Source organism: Pristiophorus japonicus, chromosome 12 (assembly GCF_044704955.1).
Source record: "Pristiophorus japonicus isolate sPriJap1 chromosome 12, sPriJap1.hap1, whole genome shotgun sequence".
NCBI lineage: Eukaryota > Metazoa > Chordata > Chondrichthyes > Pristiophoridae > Pristiophorus > Pristiophorus japonicus.
Genome location: NC_091988.1, coordinates 184048743 through 184072199, shown reverse-complemented (window position 1 = coordinate 184072199; position 23457 = coordinate 184048743). Strand labels below are relative to the sequence as shown.

At 44.0% G+C, this 23457-nt stretch overlaps 1 protein-coding gene across 2 annotated transcripts in view; it reads right to left on the bottom strand.

The window, feature by feature from the left end:
- LOC139277587 (proto-oncogene tyrosine-protein kinase Src) overlaps positions 1–23457 on the bottom strand; it is a 178249-nt gene that overhangs the window by 58965 nt on the left and 95827 nt on the right. Inside the window, exons 2-3 of one of the 2 annotated variants that reach the window (XM_070896262.1) lie at positions 19234–19503; positions 2346–2445 (exon numbers count right to left, since the gene is read on the bottom strand). In XM_070896262.1, coding sequence (XP_070752363.1) covers positions 2346–2445; positions 19234–19495 — 362 coding nt within the window. In that variant the 5' untranslated portion in view covers positions 19496–19503. Of the gene's footprint in view, positions 1–2345; positions 2446–5635; positions 5856–19233; positions 19504–23457 lie in introns of those variants that run through there. The other variant, XM_070896263.1, reaches the window with a different exon arrangement.

Genomic DNA, 23457 nt, shown 5'->3' with positions numbered 1-23457 from the left:
TTTTGTCTCATAATACTCCTGTGAAGCGCCTTGGGACATTTTACTATATTAAAGGCGCTATATAAATACAAGTTGTTGTTGTTGATATTGATGTGCAGGAAAAGACCAGCTGGTCCATCAAGCCGGTCCCACACCATGATGGCTGGAGAGTCCTGACTAAACACTTCTTCTTCTCCGCCTCCCCCTACAGCCGTGTAATTTCATGGGAGGTGGGGGGGGGGTGGGGGGGGAAATCATTGTATCTGAAGCGCTTTGAGACATTTCTCAGAGATGTGATAAGGCAACGTTTGATGAAACAAGACACCACTGCTTTTCAGCAGAGGTGTGCTCCATAGGCACCTCTCATTCTAAGCCGATCTGTAACAATGTCACCACTGTGACAGCGATATCATTATAGGCTAGTGCATGTAAGCATCAAAATCTGTAAGCTCTTGTCAAAATCAGCCTTATATCAGCTATTTCTTTCCCCAAAAGCCTACACCCACAGGTACTCTTCTTCATTTGGAAGACCTGCAGTAACTTCATTTTATCTGCTGACTGCAAGGTAATTCATTTGTTTTTAAAGAGTTGTAACTTCAGAAAGACTTGCATTTACATAGCAACTTTCACGATCACCGGACGTCTCAAAGCGCTTTACAGCCAATGAAGTACTTTTGGAATGTAGTCACTGTTGTAATGTGAGAACCACGGCAGCCAACTTGCACACAGCAAGCTCCCATAAACAGCAATGTGATAATGACCGGATCATCTGTTTTTGTTATGTTGATTGAGGGATAAATATTGGCCAGGACACTGGGGATAACTCCCCTGCTGTTCTTCGAAATAGTGTCATGGGATCTTTTACGTCCACCTGAGAGGGCAGAGGAGGCCTCGGTTTAAAATGTCATCCAATAGTGCAGCACTGCACTGAAGCATCAGCCTAGATTTATATGCTCAAGTTCCTGGAGTGGGACTTGAACTCACAACCTTCTGACTCAGAGGTGAGTGCGCTACCCACTGAGCCACAGCTGACACAGTTATGCAGCGTAAGATCCTTTCCCAGACTGGCTACTCTCCCTTCTGCTGGTGACCCTACCAAACAAGCCAGTCGGGGACTAATTTCAGGTCTTTTAGTAAATTCAAAACTCCTACAGCTACTTAGGCATCAGCTTGACTCAGTTGGTAGTACTCTCAATTCTGAGTCAGATAGTTGTGGGTTCAAGCCCCGCCAGGGCTCGAGCACATCATCGAAATTTACATTCGGTGCAGTAGGTGCGATCATTAGACGCCCCGTCTGCCTGTTCAAGTGGAGGTTTAAGATCAAAGTCACTATTCAAAAGAAAAAGGAGTTCAACACTCAGCCACCACCACCAAAACAGATTAACTGGTGACTCATCTAACTGCTGTTTGTAGGATCTTGCTGTGGACAAATTGGTAGAAATATTCAACTACAGCGACTGCATTTCAGAAGTTATTTGTGCGTAGTTCTGAGATGTTTTTCATAGACATGAGAAGGTGCTTTACAAGTAAAATTGTTATTAAGCAATCTGCTCAGTTCTAGGTTTAGCTGATATGGTGTGCAAATAAAATATAAAAACATAAAGAATGTTTCTTTAATAAAACCATTGAAGAATATTCGAAAAGTGGTTACAATTGGACCCTGTCACTGCAGGTCAAACACTAAACTGAATTTCCCAAATGGTCAACAGTAAATTGAACAGTAATAGACTGAATGTTTAGGTAAAACGATTGAGAAAGGCACAGAGGGATAAAAAAAAAATCATTAGGGATGAATGTTCAGATTAATTCAAACACTAAAATTTTGATTATGTCAAAAGTGATACAGTAATTGCAAGGTTAGCAGTCAGTGGGAGAGACTCCCTCGATGGCAAGTGAACAGAATGACAGGAACACAGAGTTCCTTGATGGTTTAGATGCCAAAATAGCTTTCAAGGATCTTTAACTTGTTCAACAATTTAATGGCATTTGGCAATATCTGACGGTTGCTAATATGAGGGCGAATACTAAATATTTGACCGGCTATTCCGGGTATGCAGAATTTTCTTAAAGTGACAGAATAGTCAAATCTAAGCCACCTAAATTGGGCCAAAATTTAAATTTTTAGCAAATTGGCTAACTTCAGACACCGAATATTCAGTTCAAAACTCAACCCTAAATAGTTATATTAATTTAATATAGAGCTGGGTTGGTCTGGAAGATTGAAACCAACACCAGCCAGGTTAGCTGACAATAAAGATTAAAATGATCATGTGGGGGGGTGTAACCTGAATGAAACTATCTATTGACGTTCAGCAAACGCTATAGCCACAACAGATGCCAGTGAGGTAAGCTAATTTCATGCTTACGTGTTGTTAACAATCTGCAGTCGCTCTCCTTTCTTAAAGGAAAGGTCACTTGCTGTCCTGGACTCATAATCATACAGTGCCACAAATGTGGTGACTCCACCTGGAAAGAGAGACAGAAAGAGACAATGAAATCAGCGCTTTGCCAAAAAGCTTTTATAGAATCCTAGAATCACAGAAATTTACAGCACCGATGGAGGCCATTTTGGCCCATCGTGTCCGCACCGGCCGACAAATAGCTATCCAGCATAATCCCATTTTCCAGCTCTTGGTCCGTAGCCCTGCAGGTTACGGCACTTCCAAGTGCACATCCAAGTACTTTTTAAATGTTGCGAAGGTTTTCGCCTCTACCAACCAAATACTTTAAATCTATGGCCCCTGGTTGTTGACCCCTCTGCTAAGGGAAATAGGTCCTTCTTATCCACTCGATTTAGGCCCTTCATAATTTTATACACCCCAAAGAAAACAAACTTAGCCTATCCAATCTTTCCTCATGGTTAAAATTTTCCAGTCCTGTCAACATCATCGTAAATCTCCTCCTCCTCTAGTTCAATCACATCTTTTCTGTGATGTGGTGACCAGAACTGCACACAGTACCTAAGCAGTTTTTTTATACGGTTCAAAAAGCATAACTTCCTCGTTCTTGTATTTCATGCCTCGACTAATAAAGGCAAATATTAATGCCAGCCAATTTTATTTATTTATTGTTTTTGAGAGAAAAAAACAAGTTGGTTTGCTTTCACATTGTATTTGTCAAGCTCCCTTTTCGAGTCACCATCTGCTCCTTGGAACCTTGGTAAGATAGTTTCATCTGGCCACTATTGATCAAATAGCAGGGACCAGGAATCAGCATTTGATGATCAGATTATGTTCCTTAGTGAGTGTAATGTCTGTAAGCTTGTAATGTTGTAGCTCCACACTGTGGATGTAGACGTATTGTGTTACTGCAACTAAAGGTGAATAAATGAGTCAGCTGACCAGAAGCTTCCGGAACTTCTGAGATGCTGTCTGCCATTATAGAAAGCTGTGTGTACTGTGCTCTGTGAATATATCAGTGAGTTACCATGTTTCATCACCTACTTTATTACCTTAGTACTGCTGGATCTATTAAAGGGTGTTTAATCACCAAAATTGCCTGGCTTGCAAATGAAAAATAATGTTACATAAAACATGACCGTGTTTTTGTCAATGATGCAGAAAAGCAGGTTCTCATCATGGAAGGAATACAGATACAGTGGCCTAGAAATATTACCGTGCCCGAAGGTACACCATCACAGTGTAATGCATACTAAATGTCCCTAATGTAGGAAACGTAGCAGCCAATTTGCGCACAGCAAGGTCCCACAAAAAGCAATGTGATTATGAGCAGGTAATCTATTTTGTTGATGTTGGTTGAGGGATAAATATTGCCCAGGACACCAGGGAGAACTTCCCTGTTCTTCTTTGAAAAGTGCCACAGGACCTTTTACGTTCACCTGAGAGAGCAGTAGGGGTCTCGGTTTAATGTCTCATCTCCGACAATGCAGCACTCCCTCAGTCAGCCTAGATTTTGTGTTCAAATCTGTGGAGTGGGACTTGAACCCACAACCTTCTGAGTCACAGGCAAGAGTAGTACCACTGAGCCACGTTTAACACCAGGATAGTATCAGTGTGCTGCGGGAGCCATTCAAGGCCTGTGGTTTTAATGTGGAGTCAGCAGGCACATTCCTGCTCTTCCTGGCTCCACAATAAGGCAAGTAAAAATACTTACTTTATAGGTGGCAATCTCCAGGCATCCCTTTAAGGACCACTGGTTTGGCAGCTGAACGCCTAAAGGAATTGACTGCAGCACGTATAAGCATTTGCTACGATCATTCCCAGTCCAATTTGGCAAAGCGGCTTGAATTTACATACGCCATGGGACGAACGCCATTTTCAGTCATGTGCCCTGGATGCCTACAGGGGAGCCCTAGCCAATATTGTGGGCAGCGCACGCTGCCATATTGGATCCTTAGTCGTCCATTTTACGCCTGTAAAACAGGCGCAGCAAGATCCAATTTCTAGGCAAGTGCCTTGATATGGTTCTTCAACAAAAAACAGCCCATGTGATGAGAGCATCGTAAAACTTGGTTGAGACTCCTTCCCCCGTAAAAAAACACCCCACAAAATACAGCCTTATATGGGAAAAAAGGAACTATGTGAAATAAAAGGAGTTGCTAGCAAATTGAAAAGCTGCATTTTCATTTTAAAAAAGCAAGCAGCAGAAAATGCAGAACAATTTAAGAACTATTGCAGAAAAATGGATCATCACAGTTCCAATGTCACTGGGCACAACACCCACAATAATATTGGTGTTAATGTGCAGTAATGTAATGCACAATGCAGCACATTACAGGGCACTACACTGGAAAGGGTTTTATCGTAATTTCGAACTTCTCATGCACACAAGGGTCACACACAGCTAGATTGTGCGTTTCAATGCTTTTAAGTTTCAGAAACTGCGGGGTAAAAAGAATTCTAGTTCTAAAAGCCACTATCAGCCTTCTAGATAGATCACAGACACAGATCAGAGGCTTGCTTGCATTGTCCAGAAAACACTGTTGGCCGCAATGCTAATTAATTTGCAGTCCCAGCACTGGGGCAAATGGAGCATTTCCTTTCGCACCTGTGGTGATGACATTTACTGTGGAAAAGATGCTGGCCACAATAACACTAGAACATCTGTGGGTTTGTGTGGGGATGTGGGTGGTCGAGAGGTAAGGAAAGGCTCCCCTCAAACTAAGAAAAAGGTCATCTCGTTTCTGGCCTGCCGGCACTCTCAGGCCATGGGTTTTGGTTTTCTGTGTGGTGTTTCAATTATAGTCTCAAAAGGTAGATTTCTCCGCACTCAGTGTCCATCGCTTTTATTGGTAAATGAAATGCAGCCACTGGAGCAGTGCAAGTGCCACGTGTCCCCATCCTTTAAAATATTAACGCTGCCAGATTGCAATGGGAGATGACGATAATCTTTGTGCTCTCCAACAGAAACTTTTGCAATTGGGTTTCTGCCAGCAGTATTCAAGGCAAAACTATCATCCTCACAATTTCTTGGCCACCATTTGTACACTTCAGAGATAGCATTCATCTGGATGATGCCAGTTTTTCTTCCTTAATTAACAACATGCCTAGAATCACAGGCCGGCACAGCTCTGAAACAGGCAAATTCTGAAAATGTAATTTTGTCAGCACAGCGTCAATTGCAACCAAACAAGAATGGACAGGTGGATTTCTTGCACAGCAATGTGGAGATTCTAGCTGCTTTTAACCTGTTGTACCTCGGGTTGCCAACATGTGGGTCTCGCCCAGCAGCGTCAACTGTTAGCTAAATACGATGGGTTTTTTTTGTTGCTGGGAATTGCAGTCTAGAAGATCCATATATATTTTAACTGAAGCCTTCCCGACTGTCGTTTGTTGTGTACGCGGAAATAACTGACAAACTGAGCCAGGAGAAAAGTAACTTCACTTAACTGTGCTTTTTATACAACCCAAAATGGAGTCTCAAACCGGCATGAGCCAGAATGAATAGGGTAACTGTGAGTAGCTCCCGCAGGGTCCCAATGCCCGTCCAGTGAGCTGTAACAAATAAATAGAGTATGAACACAGCATCATTGGTCTTCCAGGGGCCGGTAAATGCACTGATTGATGGTGGCAGTGCAATTCTGCTAATGGCATCTTGAAGCAAAGTCACAAGGCCGTAACATTTGAGCACGCACTGCAATTCCTTGCAGAGGCATCATCGTTCACCCTTCAGCTCTGAGTCATCGGGGACCTTTGTTAACAACGGGACCAACAGTCTATCTTCTTAACCAATGAGATTTAAGTGTAGAGAAATAAACAGAGGAGAAGGAAAGAGAGTGAATTACAGTTAAATTAGGTATGGAAAGAGAAATAAAGAAAAAGAGGGAAATAAAGATTGGATTAAGAGAGAGAAAAAATAGACAAAGGAAAGGTAGGATTTTTTTTTAATTAAAAATTTTACATTTTAAAATCTTCCAAAAATAATTTACTACCTGCAGTTTCAACTGTTGCCTTTTCTGGGCCAGAGAAGTTGAGTGTGGGATTGCAGGAACAGAAATCTTGTAATTAAAAGGGTCCTTATGTTAAGCACCAGCCATAACTTACTGCAGCAAATGTAATTCTTATTTACCGTGCAAATGCAGCAAAATCTTCAAACTCACTGGGTGGGCACAGCAAGCTCCCATAAGCAGCAATGTGATAATGATGAGATAATCTGTTTTTGTTATATTGATTGTGGGGTAAATATTGGCTCGGACACCAGAGATAACTCCCCTGCTCTTCGAAATAGTGCCATGGGATCTTTTGCATCTACCTGAGACAGCAGATGGGGCATCGGTTTAACGTCTCATCTGAAAGTGACAGCCTAGATTGTTGTACTCAAGTCTCTGGAGTGGGACTTGAACCCTCAACGTTCTGACTCAGAGGCGAGAGTATTACCCACTGAGCCATGGCTGACATAGAAGTCTTTTGTATATTATTTCTGCTTAACAACTGTGCACAATTGTAAGTTCTTTCTTGTCGGAGCTGGGGATCCACAGAGATGCCATCAACTATGTTGGGAGTGGGAACCCATACCTCCCAGAAACCAGCCGCATTCTATCTTCCATCTTGTGACATGAGCAATTCCCACTCAGAGTGTGCAACAATATACCACTCCCCAGAGCTGCAATACCTGCAGGGACAAGGCTGGGGCAGTGTTGAGCAGCGAATTTGACGTGCACTGCCTCCATGAACTGGGAAGGGCGAAAGGGACAGAGGGGGAGAAGAGTGCCAGTATGAACTGGGCGGCAGGGGGAGAGGATTGTCAGTACAAACTGAATGAGCAATGGGTGGAGAGAATTCCACATGAGTCGGAAGCCATAGGAAAATAAATGTAACCAATCAGATTGAGCAAGAGAAGAGTATGAATATAAATTCAAAATAACTGGAAATTTCTCCACAAGAATTGAGGAAAAATCCCTGCAATTTTTGCCACTATCTTTTTTTCCAGTGGCCCTGATAATAGGGAGAGCGCTGTCTGCAGGTGCACAAGTAGCAATGTGAGTACAGTTAATGGTGTCCTGTACTCAGCGAACACCCCCTGACTGCTCTTAGCTGGTGCTGCATGCTACTGTTAACTTGATGTATATCGACATCATCTCAGCGATGAAGTGGTTAACTGGATACTGATGTTTCCTCTTGGTGTCTGGAACCATCCAATGGCATTGACATTGAGTGTGTTGTTAACTTTCACTGAGAGTGCCATTCACATGTCGTTCCAGGGCTGCAGGTTTGGTTCCTAGATTGTATCTTACACAGGTCTACGATCACAAAGTCTTTCTACACATGGATGTCCAGTAAGGGGCACGTCCATGGTACTCATGCTGACCCTATAGGCAGTTGCAAGTCCCCCTCCTATGACCTTGGACCTCACAGGCTGCTAGCTCCTGCTGTTTCTGCTGCTCCTTCTCCAGCAAGTATCTACCATAAAGAAAAAGAACTTGCATTTTTGTTGTGCCTTTCCCGACCTCAGGACATCACAAAGCGCTTTTGAAGTGTAATCAATGTTGTAAAGTAGGAAGCTCATTGAAGGTGTGATACCCTTGCTGTGGCGGCTACCATAATAATCCTTTTAGCAATATCTCCTAACTGCTTGCCACTGGATCCATGCTGATTGCATCCAGTGTTGCTTTAACACCACTTTTCAATGGCAAACATGTGCAAGTTAAGTAAATTTGTGTGTTTCTCACTTTGATTGCTGCTGAAAAAGCAGTTATCAAGCAAAAGCTATAAGCAATGGAAGAGAAATATTTACTCTCAGGAGCAAGTGTAGGTGAATGGGTAAAGGTTAATACTCAATTAATGTGCAGTGACAGAGTTACTACCTGTTACCACACATTTAGCTTCTTGGTGAGAACTCAAATGTGTCAGAACTGCCAAATTGTTTGGCTAAAATGCACTGTGGTTATATCTTTATTCCCTTAAGCAATTAACGTTGGAATTATGAATCTTCAGGTGGTGCAGCTTTACAACTAGCAGAAAGCTGTTACAGCCCCATCTGCTGCACCCATTTTATCCTTCTGGAGGTGAGCCGATTACTGAAGAGCAGGAAAGAACATCTGGTCCAGAAAACTAACTTTTTATTTCAACTTTACTGAGTTGCCATAACTAGATATGGCTGGAGTCCCTCCCTGTAAAGCGCATGGCTCCAATTACTGACAGCAGGAGGAACATTTAACAACCCCAAGCATTGCTGATGTGCTCACTGGACAAAGATCAGGAACAAGCCAACCACCCCCTCCCAATTAACAGTTTGCCCAAATATGGGCAGATGGCCAGGCATTTTCATCTGTTTGGGCCCCGGTGCAAAATGGCAGAGGACACATAAACTTACTGCAATAAAAGGACAGCAACATTACCAGCCAATGTTACATCCAGGCCCATCACATTTTTGCCTTTTCATCACCTATGGATGGTGAGTCGTTTGGGCGCAGAATGTGAAAAAGACATCTTCCCAACAGTATATCTTTCTACAGTGATTTCAATTTACAACACATCACTGAACACGGTGTTGACAAAGAGTGTGGGTAATCAACAGCTTGGTTAGGAAAATAGAAATTTATGATCTTTAATGGACAAGATTTCTGAAAAAGTACTGGGAATTCTTTAAACAACAACGCGCATTTATATAGCGCCTTTAATGTGGTAAAACGAACCAAGGTGCTTCACAGGAGTGTTATCAAACAACATTTGGCACTGAGCCACATAAGGAGATATTAGGACAGGTGACCAAAAGCTTGGAAACTGAGAGAAACTTGGAGCTTGGGCGCCATTCTCGCGAACGGATCGCCTGCCCGTTGTAGAAGTCGACTAATTTTCATTTCATTGAAATCATGCGTATTTGAAGAAAGGAGGGCCAGCATTGGCATCAGAAAGCTCTGGGATTATTTGAAGATAATATAACGTGAAATGCTTCGCCCAGCAAGAAAGCATTTCTGGAGTTCGGGTCTATGCCCACCGTGGTTTTCAGTCTGGGACTGCGTGAGGGGCGGGAGATGGGGCACAATGCCTGAATTCACAATATGTTTTCCTGCTGGGTGACGCTCGGCATGTTTGGAAAATCACCCCATAGGACTTAGGCCTCTTGACCTTCAATCACGTTTCCCTGTTGTTACCGTCCCCATAATTACTTCCAATCCCCAAGTATCTTTTATTCATTCACGAGATGTGGAAGTCCCCAGCATTTATTGACCATTTCAGAGGGCAGGTCAGAGTCAATCACATTTCTGTAAGTCTGGAGTCACATACAGGGTAAGCAGATTTCCTTCCCTAAAGGATATTAGTGAACATGTTTTTTTTACAACAATCCGACAGTTTTATTGGAAATAATTTTCCCCACTATTTGCGGCGTTTTCTTTTTTGAGCAGGCTGCTTTTTCTGGCCTAACTTAAAAATCCCCAGTTTCCCCAATCAATTTGCACCAATGTAACTCAGTTAGTTACGGGTTTTTTTTCCCTCAAATGTTGACGTAACCAGCCACCTACACCAATTCTGGCCATTTAGGGAACTTTAGCCAGCTGACAGTTACTCCATTTCTACTTAGGCCGGTGGCCGCTCGAGAAAACACGCGGGCAGTTAAAGAAATCAGCGCTGGTAAGTACATTGGAGGCCATTCGGCCTGGACTTGGGGCGGGAAGCGGAGCGGACCTAGACCGGCACTCACTCGGGACCGGAGAGGCTCGGTGGGGGAGGGAGCAAACTGATCGGCATGCACTCGGGGGCCACAGCGGACCGGGACCGGCGCACTCTCGGGGGCCACAGCGGACCAGGAAGGCAGCTCACTCGGGAACTGGAGAGGGTCACAGACAGCCGATCTGAAGGCTTGATGCCCGTGGAGGGGCGAGGGAGAGAGAGGTCACTACTACGCATGCGCGGCCGTTTCAGCGACATCAAGAACACCATTGTTTTCCCCCCCGCGCATGCGCAGAAGGCCCGGCTCCTTTTTCCAATGCAGACCGCAGGCTCCACCTCCCGAGGCGACTGGCCACGCTGTGCTTTCAGCACAAACATCGAGGAAACTTCAGACAAGTTTTTCTGCCGCATTTCTTGACCTAAATAAGCAGCGCAACTCTGGCAATATGCCAGAAAACAGGCTTGGGGAAAATTGAGCCCATTGTCACTGATCATTATGATCAAATATTATCACTACTGATACTAGCTTTTTAATTCCAGATTCATTTAATTATTTGAATTGAAATTCCCCAGCTGTCATGGTGGGATTTGAACTCATGTCTCCGGATCAATAGTCCAGGCCCCTGGATTATTAGTCCAGTAACATATGCACTATGCTACCATATCCCATACTACTCTGATAACATTTAAACAGCAGACGTAGGGACCGTATTTTGGATCCAAGCTGTAATGACACATTTGTGCCTGAATTTTAACATTGGAAAAAAAACAGAAATAAAATCCCCAGCAAAAACAATTTGTTCCAGACATTGGAGCCTGATGCTGAATCACAGAGACACAGCACACTGCAGCAGAGCCAGAGGGGGAAAGCCAAATCAATATGGAAGCTACTTGCCCGATTTGCTGATGATCTACTAACTCAATGACATGCTCAGCAGCTGCAAATTAATTCTCTCTATATCAAACCCTCAGCACCTGAATGTTCATTCCCCTCCACTAAAGATCGGCTCGATAGTCTCCATGCCATCAACATCATTCATTTTAAAACTGAGCTCTGCAATTTATTTATGTGCACAGCATTGCAAAAATCAGGTCAAGATTCTTAACAGTTATTACCATGGGTATTTTTAAACGGGATATGAAGATGAGATGCACACAAACAGTGTGTACCTCACCCAGAAAAGAAAGGTTGAGAAAAGATTCAGATTAAGAATAGTTTGCTGAATCACCAGAAGCCAATTTGTGTGTGCATTTCTGATCATTGTGAAGATTTGCACTTTTATGCTCAGCAAGGTGAGTGATGTTAACACCAGGAATTAGGGCATATTTTGATTGCAAACAATGGCATCAAGCAGTTCCTGGTCAGAGATGTGACGATTTAGATGTAGAGTAATGCTTCCTGGGTTCTGGCTCAACAATATGCTTTATGCTTTAATCCCAACTCAAAAAGCAGACCCTCCACTACATGAATGGAGCACTTCATATTCTATACTGACCACCCTTTCTAAATCAGATCAACAATTTTGTGGAAAATAAAGAGGAAAAGACTTGCATTTATAATAACATCTTATCATGCCCTCACGATCTTCCAAAGAATTTTACAACCAACAAATTACTTTTGCAGTGTAGCCTTTTGTTATGCAGCCAAATGCGGCAGCCAATTTGCAAACAGGAAGGTCCCATAAACAGCAAGTGAATGAATAACCAGATATGCTTTTGTTGGTGTGGAGGAAGCGATGTTGGCCAGGTTGTTGGGAGAACTCCATGCTATTCTTCAAATAGTGCCACGAGATCCTATACATTCACTTGAGCAGACAGACAGGACATCGGTTTAATGTCTCATCCAAAAGACAGCATCTCTGACAATGCAACACTCCCACAGTCTCTCTTTCTCTTAGGCAGACCCTCGGAGTCGAGGATGACTTGCTTCCACACTAAAATGAGTTCTAAAGTGACTGATGAGACCGATGTGGGATCTACAGTCTCTGTCACAGGTGGGGCAGACGGTGGTTGGAGGGACGGGTGGGTGGGGTGCTTGATTTGTCCTGCGCTCCTTCCGCTGTTTGTACTTGGTTTCCGCGTGCTCCCGGCGAAGAGACTCAAAGTGTTCGGTGCCTTCTCGGATGCTCCTCCTCCACTTTGAGCGGACTTGGGCCAAGGATTCCCAAAAGTCGGTGGGGATGTTGCATTTTTTCCAAGGAGTGCTGCACTGAGGTGTAGCTGATGTGCTCAAGCCCACAGTGGGGCTTGAACCTTTGGACTCTGAGGTGAAAGTGTAACCAACTGAGCCAAGCTGACTGGTACAAAATTTGGGCAATTTTTCACCTACAAGCCATGCCTACTAGAAACTTAAATGAAGAGGCCTGGCAGCCAACAGGTGAGGGAAGATTTTCATCTAATCAGAGCTCAGAGATAAAAGAACAGTGTTCTACAATCAACTGTACTACCCAATCCCTGCATATATTTTATGGTGAATAATTTCTAAAATTCAAACGAAAACTACACACTAGTCAGCAAACACTTTCTTTCCCGATATTAAGGAAGGCTGGCCGTGAAGGAGGTTATGTGCATTGTATATTGATCCCTCTACATTTGTGTCATCGATCAGACAGACGAGTATCTCTTGAAATACAAAATCAATTTGATGGGCACAGTACTCTACAACAGATCTTCATTTGTACAGGATATATTCGAAAATAAGTGCAACAGAGGGAAATTACTTTTCATTTTCCGTTGCCCATTATTTCCCATTGTGGATCATCCAAATAAAGATAAGCTGCAGTGTCCATTCAGCCGGGCTTCATACTGTGCATTTGCATACTTGATACACAGAGATCAGTTATCACACAGCATACACAACCCCGGCTGACTTATATGGAGCTTCACTTGTCCGATACAGTCGGTAACATTTATTTGTACAATGGCCAGTTCAAGAAATGGAATGATACGTAACACTTATTTTATGAGAAAGTGAGACACATTGAGGATGACAAGGATCAAAATGAATCTGGAACAGTGAAAATGTATCTTGGATAATCAATGGCAAAGATGTTCCTCCAATAGTCCAAATTATATAGGGTTTTGATAAAGTAAATAGGGAGAAATTATTTCCGCTGTTGGTGAGTCGGTAACTAGAGGGCATTAGTTCATCAGCAGAAAAAGAAGAACAGAAGATGTTAGGAGAATTTCTTTTCATGCCAAAGGTTGTTCAGACATGCAAGAACAGACACCAAGTCTGTATTAGAAATAGTTAATCCTGAACGAACCATTTCAAGGATGTAACCATCTAGGGATTCAGACAACAGCCACCTGCTACTCTTCTGGGCCCCGAGCTCGCGCCTCTCCTGGGTCCGATCGCGTCGCTCTCCGTTCTCTCGCCGCTCCTTCGCTCTGGCCTCACCGCTCCTTCCATGCAGTATGGGCTAGCCCACACTGCGATATGTGTGCACACTAGGTCCGTGCAGCAGAGCTGGTCTCCATTCGTCTTAGTTAATCCTTACCACTGGACAAGACCTAGCTCTGTCAAGCCCATGTGGTGGCTGGTGTGCAACGGCCACCACACGTTAAAAAATCCACGCATAGGCATCTTCCACCCTTCAGGATGTAATTCGTGACCTGAAATATTAGGGGCCCCGAAATTGGTGGACTTACCGTCCACTGCTGACGTGTTTTCTGGGCGGTCTCCCTGGTTTCTGGGCAGTCTCTCCTCTGAACGAGTTTGGTGGAGGCCTTCCGCCGGCAGGTAGAGAAGACCGCTGGGTACCATCCGCTGGCGCACAATGCCCAGAAGACTCTTCCTGCCCGCCGAGGTGCCAGTTTGGTCCGGGCGGTCCTCCGCTGCAGCAGGGGAAAAGACCGCCGTGTGGCAACAGCTCTAACCTCAACGGTAAGTATGAAGTTCTGTAAAAAAAGGTTAATCCACTTCTTTTCTTTATTTCTTTTGCGGGGATTCAGGGGAATGGGGTCCTCTGAAGGATTTATGGTGGTTTTTATTTTATGTTTTGAAACTTTTTTTATTCCATCAGTTCCTCCCTCCCTGGGCTCGACAATCCTCGGCTGTACTTTGCCGAGGATCGCATTTGCCGCCGAGAATGGGAGCTACCGCACACTGCCGCCCAGAATCGACGCGTAAGTATCATTTCTGCCACCAGGTGGTATTTCCCAGATTTTTCCATGAAACTTCTGCCCAAGGTACCATCAGGATCTCAGCAGCCCTTTGGACAGTATTTGGATGGAACTTAGCTTTCATCAGACTTGGTCCTTCATTGAAACATCAGTGAACTCATCCCTTTTTGGCATGAAAGCAAGTCATCCTCGATACGAGGGACCGCCTATGATGATCATGAAGTTCAGACATGTAATTTCCGATCATAATAGCACTTTTTAAAAAGGGAATTGGATAAATATTTTTAGAAGGGAAAATGCTGGGGAGTGGGACCATTGTGTCAGCTTTTTGAGATTCGGTACAGGTGCAATGGGCAGAATGTTATGCTGTAAAATTCTATGCATTGCTCAGTGGGTAAATGTATCACCATTTGTAAAACATTTCTGGCAGTGTCTGACTCGCTCACTTTAAAAGAAAACAGTTCAGCAATGACCCAGGTGCAATCTGTGACCTGTGTCGATTCAGCTAATCTCAGCTCATGTGACGGGACAGCTTCTACAAGTGGCCTCTGCATGAGAAGAAAAATACCACCAGGCTCGATCCCTATTCCTGATCACGATCTGTGAGAGCCCTGCACCAACAAAGTGTTCCTTTCTCTTGCTTTCATTCTTGAAGTAGTTTGGAGCTTCTTCCTGTTTTCAGTCCAAAGTATTAGTAAAAGCAGGCAGGCACTCCAGTACAGTACCAGTGGCGTGCTGTATTGCCACGGGTCCTGTCCTTCGGATGGGCTGCTAATAGGGTTCTCAACTCTCTCCGCTTCCAGCGGGAGTCTACCGGAACGGGTGATTGATCTCCCGAGCGCTGTTGCTGGCAACTCGATATAAATGGTTCTTGCTTGAGTGGTTCGCACAGGCGCAGTATCCCGGGAAGCGAGGGAGAGAGACACACAAACTTGACAGGGAGAGAGTGCAACACAAAACTGGAGGATGAGAGAAACACAAACTGCAAGGGAGGGAGAGAAGGGGAGCAGTACAAACTGAAGGAAGAGATAAACACAAACTGCAGTGAGGGAGAGTTCATGTTGTCCCGTGATGTGCGCTGTTATATAATGTGTTTTGATTTGGGAGTCAGGCAGCTTTGATGCTTTTCTCTGAGGACCGAGCCTCCCCTGAAAGGGACAGAGCCTTCCCGACGCTGGGCTCCAGTGCTGGGGTGTGGGAGTTAGAGAATTGAATTAGGTTTGATTTTGGTTTCATTTCTTATTTTCATAACTTGCTGCGTATTTACTTGGTGTTTCTCATTTGCAATCAGTGGGCAAATGTCACATAATCAAATGCTATCTAGAGAGTTAGATATGGCCCTTACGACTAAGGGGTTCAAGGGGTACGGAGAGAAAGCAGGAAAGAGGTACTGAGGTGAATGATCAGCCATGATCTTATTGAATGGTGGAGCAGGCTCGAAGGGCCGAATGGCCTACTCCTGCACCTATTTTCTATGTTTCTATGTGATTAAGCATCATGAGTGGTGTCACGTGATCGAATGTCATGCAATCAAATGTCACATGAACAAATCTCCAGGAATATGTCAAACCAGAGTTGGCAACCCTAGATGCTAATGGTTTTCAGGGGTTTGTGTGGATGTTAAAAGTCCCACGGCACTACTAAAAAAAAGCAATGTTTTCAAATTGTCTGGTCAATATTCCTCCCTCAACAGTGAAAAAGAGATTCACTACTCATGTCACTGCGGTTCGTAGGATCTTCCTGTTTGCAAAATGGCTGCTACATTTGCCTACAAAACAGTCACTATTCTTAATTCAGAGTAATTATATACAAACATAAGATATTTTCTCCAACTAAATATTGGGAAGACCAAAGCCATTGTTTTCAGTCCCCACCACAAATTCCGTTCCCTAGCCACTGACTCCATCCCTCTCCCCAACTTCTGTCTGAGGCTGACCCAGACTGTTCGCAACCTTGGTGTCGTATTTGACCCTGAAATGAGCTTTCGACCACATATACGCAACATAACAAAGACCGGCTATTTCCACCTCTGTAACATCACCTGTCTGCGCCCTTGCCTCAGCTCATCCACTGCTGAAGCCCTCATTCATGCCTTTGTTACCTCTAGATGTGACTATTCCAACGCACTCCTGGCTGGCCTCCCACATTCTACCCTACGTAAACTTGAAGTGATCCAAAACTTGGCTGTCCATGTCCTAACTCGCACCAACACCCACTTACCCATCAAAGCTGTGCTCGCTGACCTACATTGGCTCCTGGTTAAGCAACGCCTTGATTTCAAAATTATCATCCTGGTTTTCAAATCCCTCCATAGCCTTGCCCCTCCCTATCTCTGTAATCTCCGACAGCCCCACAACCCACACCCCCCCCCCCATCCCTGAGACATCTGTGCCCCTCTAAGTCTGCCCTCTTGAGCATCCCTGATTATAATCGCTCAACCATTGGTGGCCGTGCCTTCTGTTGCCTCGGCCCCAAGCTCTGGAATTCCCTCCCTAAACATCTGCACCTCTCTACCTCTTTTTTTTCTCTTTCAAGACGCTCTTTAAAACTTACCTCTTTGACCAAGCCTTTGGTCACTTGTACTAATTTCTCCTTATATAGCTCGGTGTCAAATTTTTTTGTCTCATAATACTCCTGTGAAGCGCCTTGGGACATTTTACTATATTAAAGGCGCTATATAAATACAAGTTGTTGTTGATATTGGTGAGCAGGAAAAGACCAGCTGGTCCATCAAGCCGGTCCCACACCATGATGGCTGGAGAGTCCTGACTAAACACTTCTTCCTCTCTGCCTCCCCCCACAGTCGTGTAATCTCATGGGAGAGGCGGCGGGGGGGGAAATCATTGTATCTGAAGCACTTTGAGACATTTCTCAGAGATGTGATGAGACAACGTTTGATGAAACAAGACACCACTGCTTTTCAGCACAGAGGTATGCTCCATAGGCACCTCTCATTCTAAGCCGATTTGCAACAATGTCACCACTGTGACAGCGATATCATTATAGGCTAGTGCATTTAAGCATCAAGATCTGTAAGCTCGTGTCAAAATCAGCCTTATATCAGCTATTTCTTTCCCCAAAAGCCTACACCCACAGGTACTCTTCTTCATTTGGAAGACCTGCAGTAACTTCATTTTATCTGCTGACTGCAAGGTAATTCATTTGTTTTTAAAGAGTTGTAACTTCAGAAAGACTTGCATTTACATAGCAACTTTCATGATCACCGGACGTCTCAAAGCGCTTTACAGCCAATGAAGTACTTTTGGAATGTAGTCACTGTTGTAATGTGGGAACCATGGCAGCCAACTTGCGCACAGCAAGCTCCCATAAACAGCAATGTGATAATGACCGGATCATCTGTTTTTATTATGTTGATTGAGGGATAAATATTAGCCAGGTCACTGGGGATAACTCCCCTGCTGTTCTTCGAAATAGTGCGCCATGGGATCTTTTATGTCCACCTGAGAGGGCAGAGGAGGCCTCGGTTTAAAATGTCATCCAACAGTGCAGCACTGCACTGGGAGCGTCAGCCTAGATTTATTTGCTCAAGTTCCTGGAGTGGGACTTGAACTCACAACCTTCTGACTCAAAGGCAAGTGGGCTACCCACTGAGCCACAGCAGACAGAAGATTCAGCAGCCCCGCACAAGGGAAGGAGAAAAGAACGCCTGGGTTCCAACTCCTGATTGCTATCCAGTGCCTGTTGCTGGAAAAGTGTTCTTTGAATTCTGACAGGATTGGGCTCAGCTTTGATGTTCCATGTTTCAAAATGCTGCTGACATCTACTGTCTAGCTGTACACATGGACAGGCAGATGGCCAACCCTGAGTAATTTTCCCCTCCCGAGTCCAAGAGCACTGAAGCTCCATCACAGCCAGTTCAACTGAAATCAGCTACCTCAGTACAGATCCAAAATGAAACATGGGACTCTGTGGCTTGTGACTCAATTTGTTCCAAAAGAACAAACTTAAACTTTTATAATGCCTTATTACATCTTCCAAACACCCCCAAGTGATTCGCACAGAATTAATTACATTGCGCACTTACTGTAGTTATATGGGTAAGCACTGCAACCATCTTGCGCAAATCAAGATCGCACAAACAGCAATGAAATAAATGCTAAATTAATCAGGTTTTGGCTTCTGGTGTTGGCCGAGGAAGAAATGTTGTCCAGAACAGCGAGGAAGCTCTGTACTCTTCTTCCAATAGTGCCAGAGGATTATAAACGTCCACGTGCACCACCAGAACAGGAAGGTAGCCCCTTCGGTTAACCCTTCAGCTGAAGGGCAGCAACTCCTAGGAACTTAAGAACAGGAGTAGACTATTCGGCCCTCTCAAGTCTGTTCTACCATTCAATTAGATCATGGCTGATCTGTATCTTAACTCCATCTACCCGCCTTGGCTCCTTAACCCTTAATATCATTGCCATAAAAAAAAATGTTATCAATCTCAGGTTTGACATTTTCAATTGATCCCCAGCCTCAACAGCTTTTTGATGGAGACCATTCCAGATTTCCACCACCCTTTGTGTGAAGAAGTTCTTTCTGACATCACCCCGAACGGCCCGGCTCCAATATTAAGGTGATTCTCCCCCCCTCCCCTTCTTCTGGACACGCCCACCAGAGGAATCAGTTTCCCTCCATCTACCATATCAAATCCTTTAATCATCTTATAAACACAATTAGGGTACCCCTTAATCACCTATCTTCAAGTGAATACAAGCCTAGTCTATGTAATCGGTCCTCATAATGTAACCCTTTTAGCCTCAGTATCATTCTTGTGAATCTGCACTGCACCCCTTCCAAGGCCAATATATTCTTCCTACAATGAGCCAAAATTATGTGCTGGATCATGACTTGCTAAGGTTACATAGAGCATTTAGCATGTGCTGGATCATAGCTACTTGTGTTACATAGAGCATTTAGCACCATCATTAGGGAAGCTCCCCAATTTTTATAAATTAGAATGTGTTTTCAAACTAATTTATGATTACTAATGAATCAAAAATTCTCTCTCTCCTTCTCCCACAATCACACCACAGCTCCAATGCCCCGTACTAACCTGCCATTTGGCCTGTTCGTTGCAACGGCGAAGATACATTTGAGGAAATAACCCCTCCGAATAGCGTTAATTCTGTGGTTCCTCCAAACGGTGCAACAGTGGAGCTGTTCTTGTCCAGACCTGAAGCTTTCGCGGGAGTTGTCTGGGATTCATGCGTTGGATCAAGTCCATAGCGTAGATTTTGTGTGCTGCATGAAATGCTGTTGTCTCCAGCCTTTGGCTTCTGAGAAGGGTCTTTTAGTTTGCTCTTACTACTCCCCATTGTTAAACCTACAAAGAAAGATTAAAATTACTAACGGCCAGAGCAGTTTTGAAGAGCAATAATCAACAAGTAAATTCCTTCTTCTTTCTCTCCGATCATATGGACAAGCACTATTTTTAATCTTAACTTGTAATAGAAGAAACAGCAGCAGATAATGGACCAGCTGCCAACAAAATGATGAATTAGTAGATAGGCTGTTTCAGGAAATAGAATGACTCAACAATTGTTTAAGGAGGTGATAATACAACAACTTGCATTTAGATAGCATCTTTAACATTCACGCACTTCACAGGAGCGTTATCAAACAACATTTGACACCAAGCCACACAATGTCAGCTGTGGCTCAGTGGGAAGCACTCGTGCCTCTAAGTCAGAAGGTTGTGGGTTCAAGTCCCACTCAGAGGACTTGATCACAAAAATCAAGACTGACACTCCAGTGCAGTACTGAGCTGTGCTGTTGGATGAGACATTAAGCCAAGGTCCTGTCTGCTCTCTTAAAAGTTCCTATGGCACTATTTTGAAGAGAAGCAGGGGAGTTATCCCTGGTGTCATGGACAATATTTATCCTCATTCAACATAACAGAATGGTCATTATCACATTGCTGTTTGTGGGAGCTTGCTGTGCGCAAATTGGCTGCTGCATTTCAACAGTGACTACACTCTAAAAGTACTCCATTGACTGTAAAGCACTTTGAGACATACGGTGGTCGTGAAAGGCACTATATAAATGCAAGTCTTTCTTCTTTTCACATAAGAAGTTATTCGGACAGATGACCAAGAGGTTGGTTTTAATACAATGCGAAGGCAACACTCTATCTTTGAAGTTTAAATCGCCGGGTCATGATATGGTGAAATTCATACTTTTCAGCTTGAATACAACATCATATCACTCTTCACACACATCATCTGTCATACACAAGACCATTGACTTGCAGTATTATGAACAAATGGTTGGAATTGGGGAATGCAATCTCTGATATACCAGTACAATTCCCAGAATCTCATGCAATAAAATAATGGAATTTGATTTAATCAGTCACCAATGACCAATATACCCAAGTGTAAAATGTTGAGAATTGAGGAATACAAACCATAAAATACCAATAAAAATCCCCAACTGCATTGTAATTTTAAAAATTGACTTATTCAGTCACAATAAACCAACGGGCTTGCTCATGCATCTCTGCTAGGGATCAATAAACTTCATTATTACTGACTTCCATCATAAGTTCAGTTTTTTCTTTCCCCGGATGGTAAATTATTTTCTCCCGATCTCTCAATTCAAAAAGCTCATATTCTCACTGGTTGCCACACTGAAACTCCAGTCCCCCAAGATGCATTGTTTGTGATGTCATCGTGGACATTGTGTGACGTACAGGTGATGATATCACAAACATGTCACTCGTGCTTTCTGGGACTCCATTTTCACAGCCCAAGTCTTTCAAAGGAGAACTGAGGGGAGTTTAGACTTAAGGTGGGGCTCTGTCAATAGATTGCTTCCCGATTTATCTTGTAGCAGGTTGAACCTCGCTTATCCAGCACCCTCAGGACCTGCCCTGTCCTGAACGAGGGATTTTTCCAGATATGGGGAGGTCACGTGTTTGGGTGGACTTTAAGTGCTGTTGCTGGGGTAAGTGTGTGTACGCGCGCCGATTGGCTGGGCCGACTGTCAGTCAGCCAATCAGTGTGCCGGGGGCCTCGAAGAGCCGGCGGGCCCCAAGGAGTCGGCGGGCCCCAGCGGGCCCAGAGGAGTCGGCGGGCCGAGATGAGTCGGCCCGATCCCCCGGAGCGAGCGCTGTGGGGAGGAGCGGCCAGCCCGAGGACTGTGGCTGCAGGAGTTCCAGCAGGGTGATAAGGTGGAGGCAGCCGATTGAGGAGAAAGATTATATTGGTGAGTAGGATTTTGATGGTCGCGTTCTGCGCATGCGCCACCCGGCGGCTGGGAATGGTCCCGGACGAGGGGTGGTGCCGGATAAGGGAATCCCGGATAAGAAAGGTTCAACCTGGATGTGGCGGTCTCCCTCCTTCATCATTAATAATTAGTGCAATGTAAGTAAGTAATATAAATAATTTTAAAAAACAACTGTCCATTTGGTCACTGAGAAAAATTCTATCGATTGGTGTTTTTTTCTCTTCCACAGCCTCTGGTTATCTAAACATTCCTTTTTCATTCCTTATGGATTATTTTAAAACATTAAAAAATTACTTTGTACAAGTACCAGAGGGGTTGAGAGATAAAAAATTGTGTAATGTGGAAAAATTGTTTTTCACTTAAACAGCTGACGTGCGTAGACAGATTTTACAGTGCTTGACGTCATGCAGAAATAAATTAGCCTTATAAAGACCTTATGTTCTTGCCCACAGTAGTGTATATCTTAAAGGCTTTTCAAAAATCCCGTGCTTGTTTTCTTGGCTCGGTGGTTTTGAAGTGCTTTCGCACATCCCAATGACATGAAAAATGCTCTATAAACACAAGTGCTTTTGAGGGTCCAATTTTCCTCCCTATCCCCTGGTTTTCTGACTATAATTAAAACCTGAAAAATACACAATATCGACAATATTGTCCGTGACCATTGCCTGGTTGCAATACGCTCTTATCAGTTCTCCTTTACTGGGCAGAATTTTAAAATTGAAAGAAGTGGAGAAATAAATATCTACAGATGGGAGAGGAGGGAGGAAAAGAAAAAGTGCCTTCAAGCAGTAAATGTGCTCACACTTGAACTCAATGGTTATCGGAGGTTCAGATTGGTTCAGGGTCAGGATGCTTTCGGGGGAGGGAAGACAATAAAAATTCAGCTCAGTGCTCTCAGCTCCCAGATGCCAGCAGCTACGCCAAAGATAACTTGGTCAGACTTGCTGAAACACTGGCCCAGTAACTTGGCGTTACTGCCACATGTATGAGACAATGGCATCAGGAGCTGGCGGCACCAGCACAGTATAGAAGCAGAGATACTTCCCCTTACTTCTATTACACACGGAGACCTTCAACTACCAAAGGTTACACTGCAATCTATCATTTGTTAGGGACGGCAACAAATCTCCTCATCCAAAGAATCACAAGCGCAAATACTAGCGGGTCAAGGAGGCCACCGCTAGCTTCTCAGGGATGGGCAATAAATGCCGGGTTGCCCAGCAACGCCCACATCCCAAGAATGAATCGGGGAAAAAAACTTGGCCTCCTTCTTCAGTTCTCAGTTGGCCACGATATCGTGCACGCCATATTCAAGGGGGGGAAAGAGGTAAAACTGTTTGGACTAATCGTGACCAATATACTTCTCATTCCCTGCTTAGTATGATATGGGTGCCCCAGAGAATGAATCTGTGACCACAACTGTTCTACCTTCCTGACTGATGGATTATGATACATAAATCATAAATTGCATTAAAATGTCTCACAATGCTCCCAAATGACTCAGCCAGTAACCGCAGCAAGCAACTGATCCATGCAGGCAGGGACCTCCCAGGTTCTATGCTTTGTGCTGAGTCAACTCATTTTTGGCTCAGTTGGTAGCATTCTTGACTCACGGTCAGAAGGTTGTAGATTCAAGCCCCACTCCATGACTTGAGCACATTATCTAGGCGGATTCTTCAATGTATCATCTTTCAAATATCATATGAAAGTGACATCCAGTGCACCTGTTCCAGTGCATGTAAAAAAATCCCATGGCAATCTTCAAAGAAGAGCAAGGAGTTCTGCTGGTGTCTTGGCCAAGATTCCTCCCTCTGGGAACATCATCCAAATTAGATGAACTGGTCATTAACCTTATTTGTTGCTTGTGGGATGTACTTATGCATAAATTGGTTCCCTGGTTTGCTTACAACAAAAACTTGTATTTATATAGCACTTTTAATGTAGTAAAATGTCCCAAGGCGCTTCACAGGAGAGTTTTAAGAAAAAACAAATAAATATGACACCGAGCCACATAAGAAGACATCACGGCAGATGACCAAGAGCTTGTTCA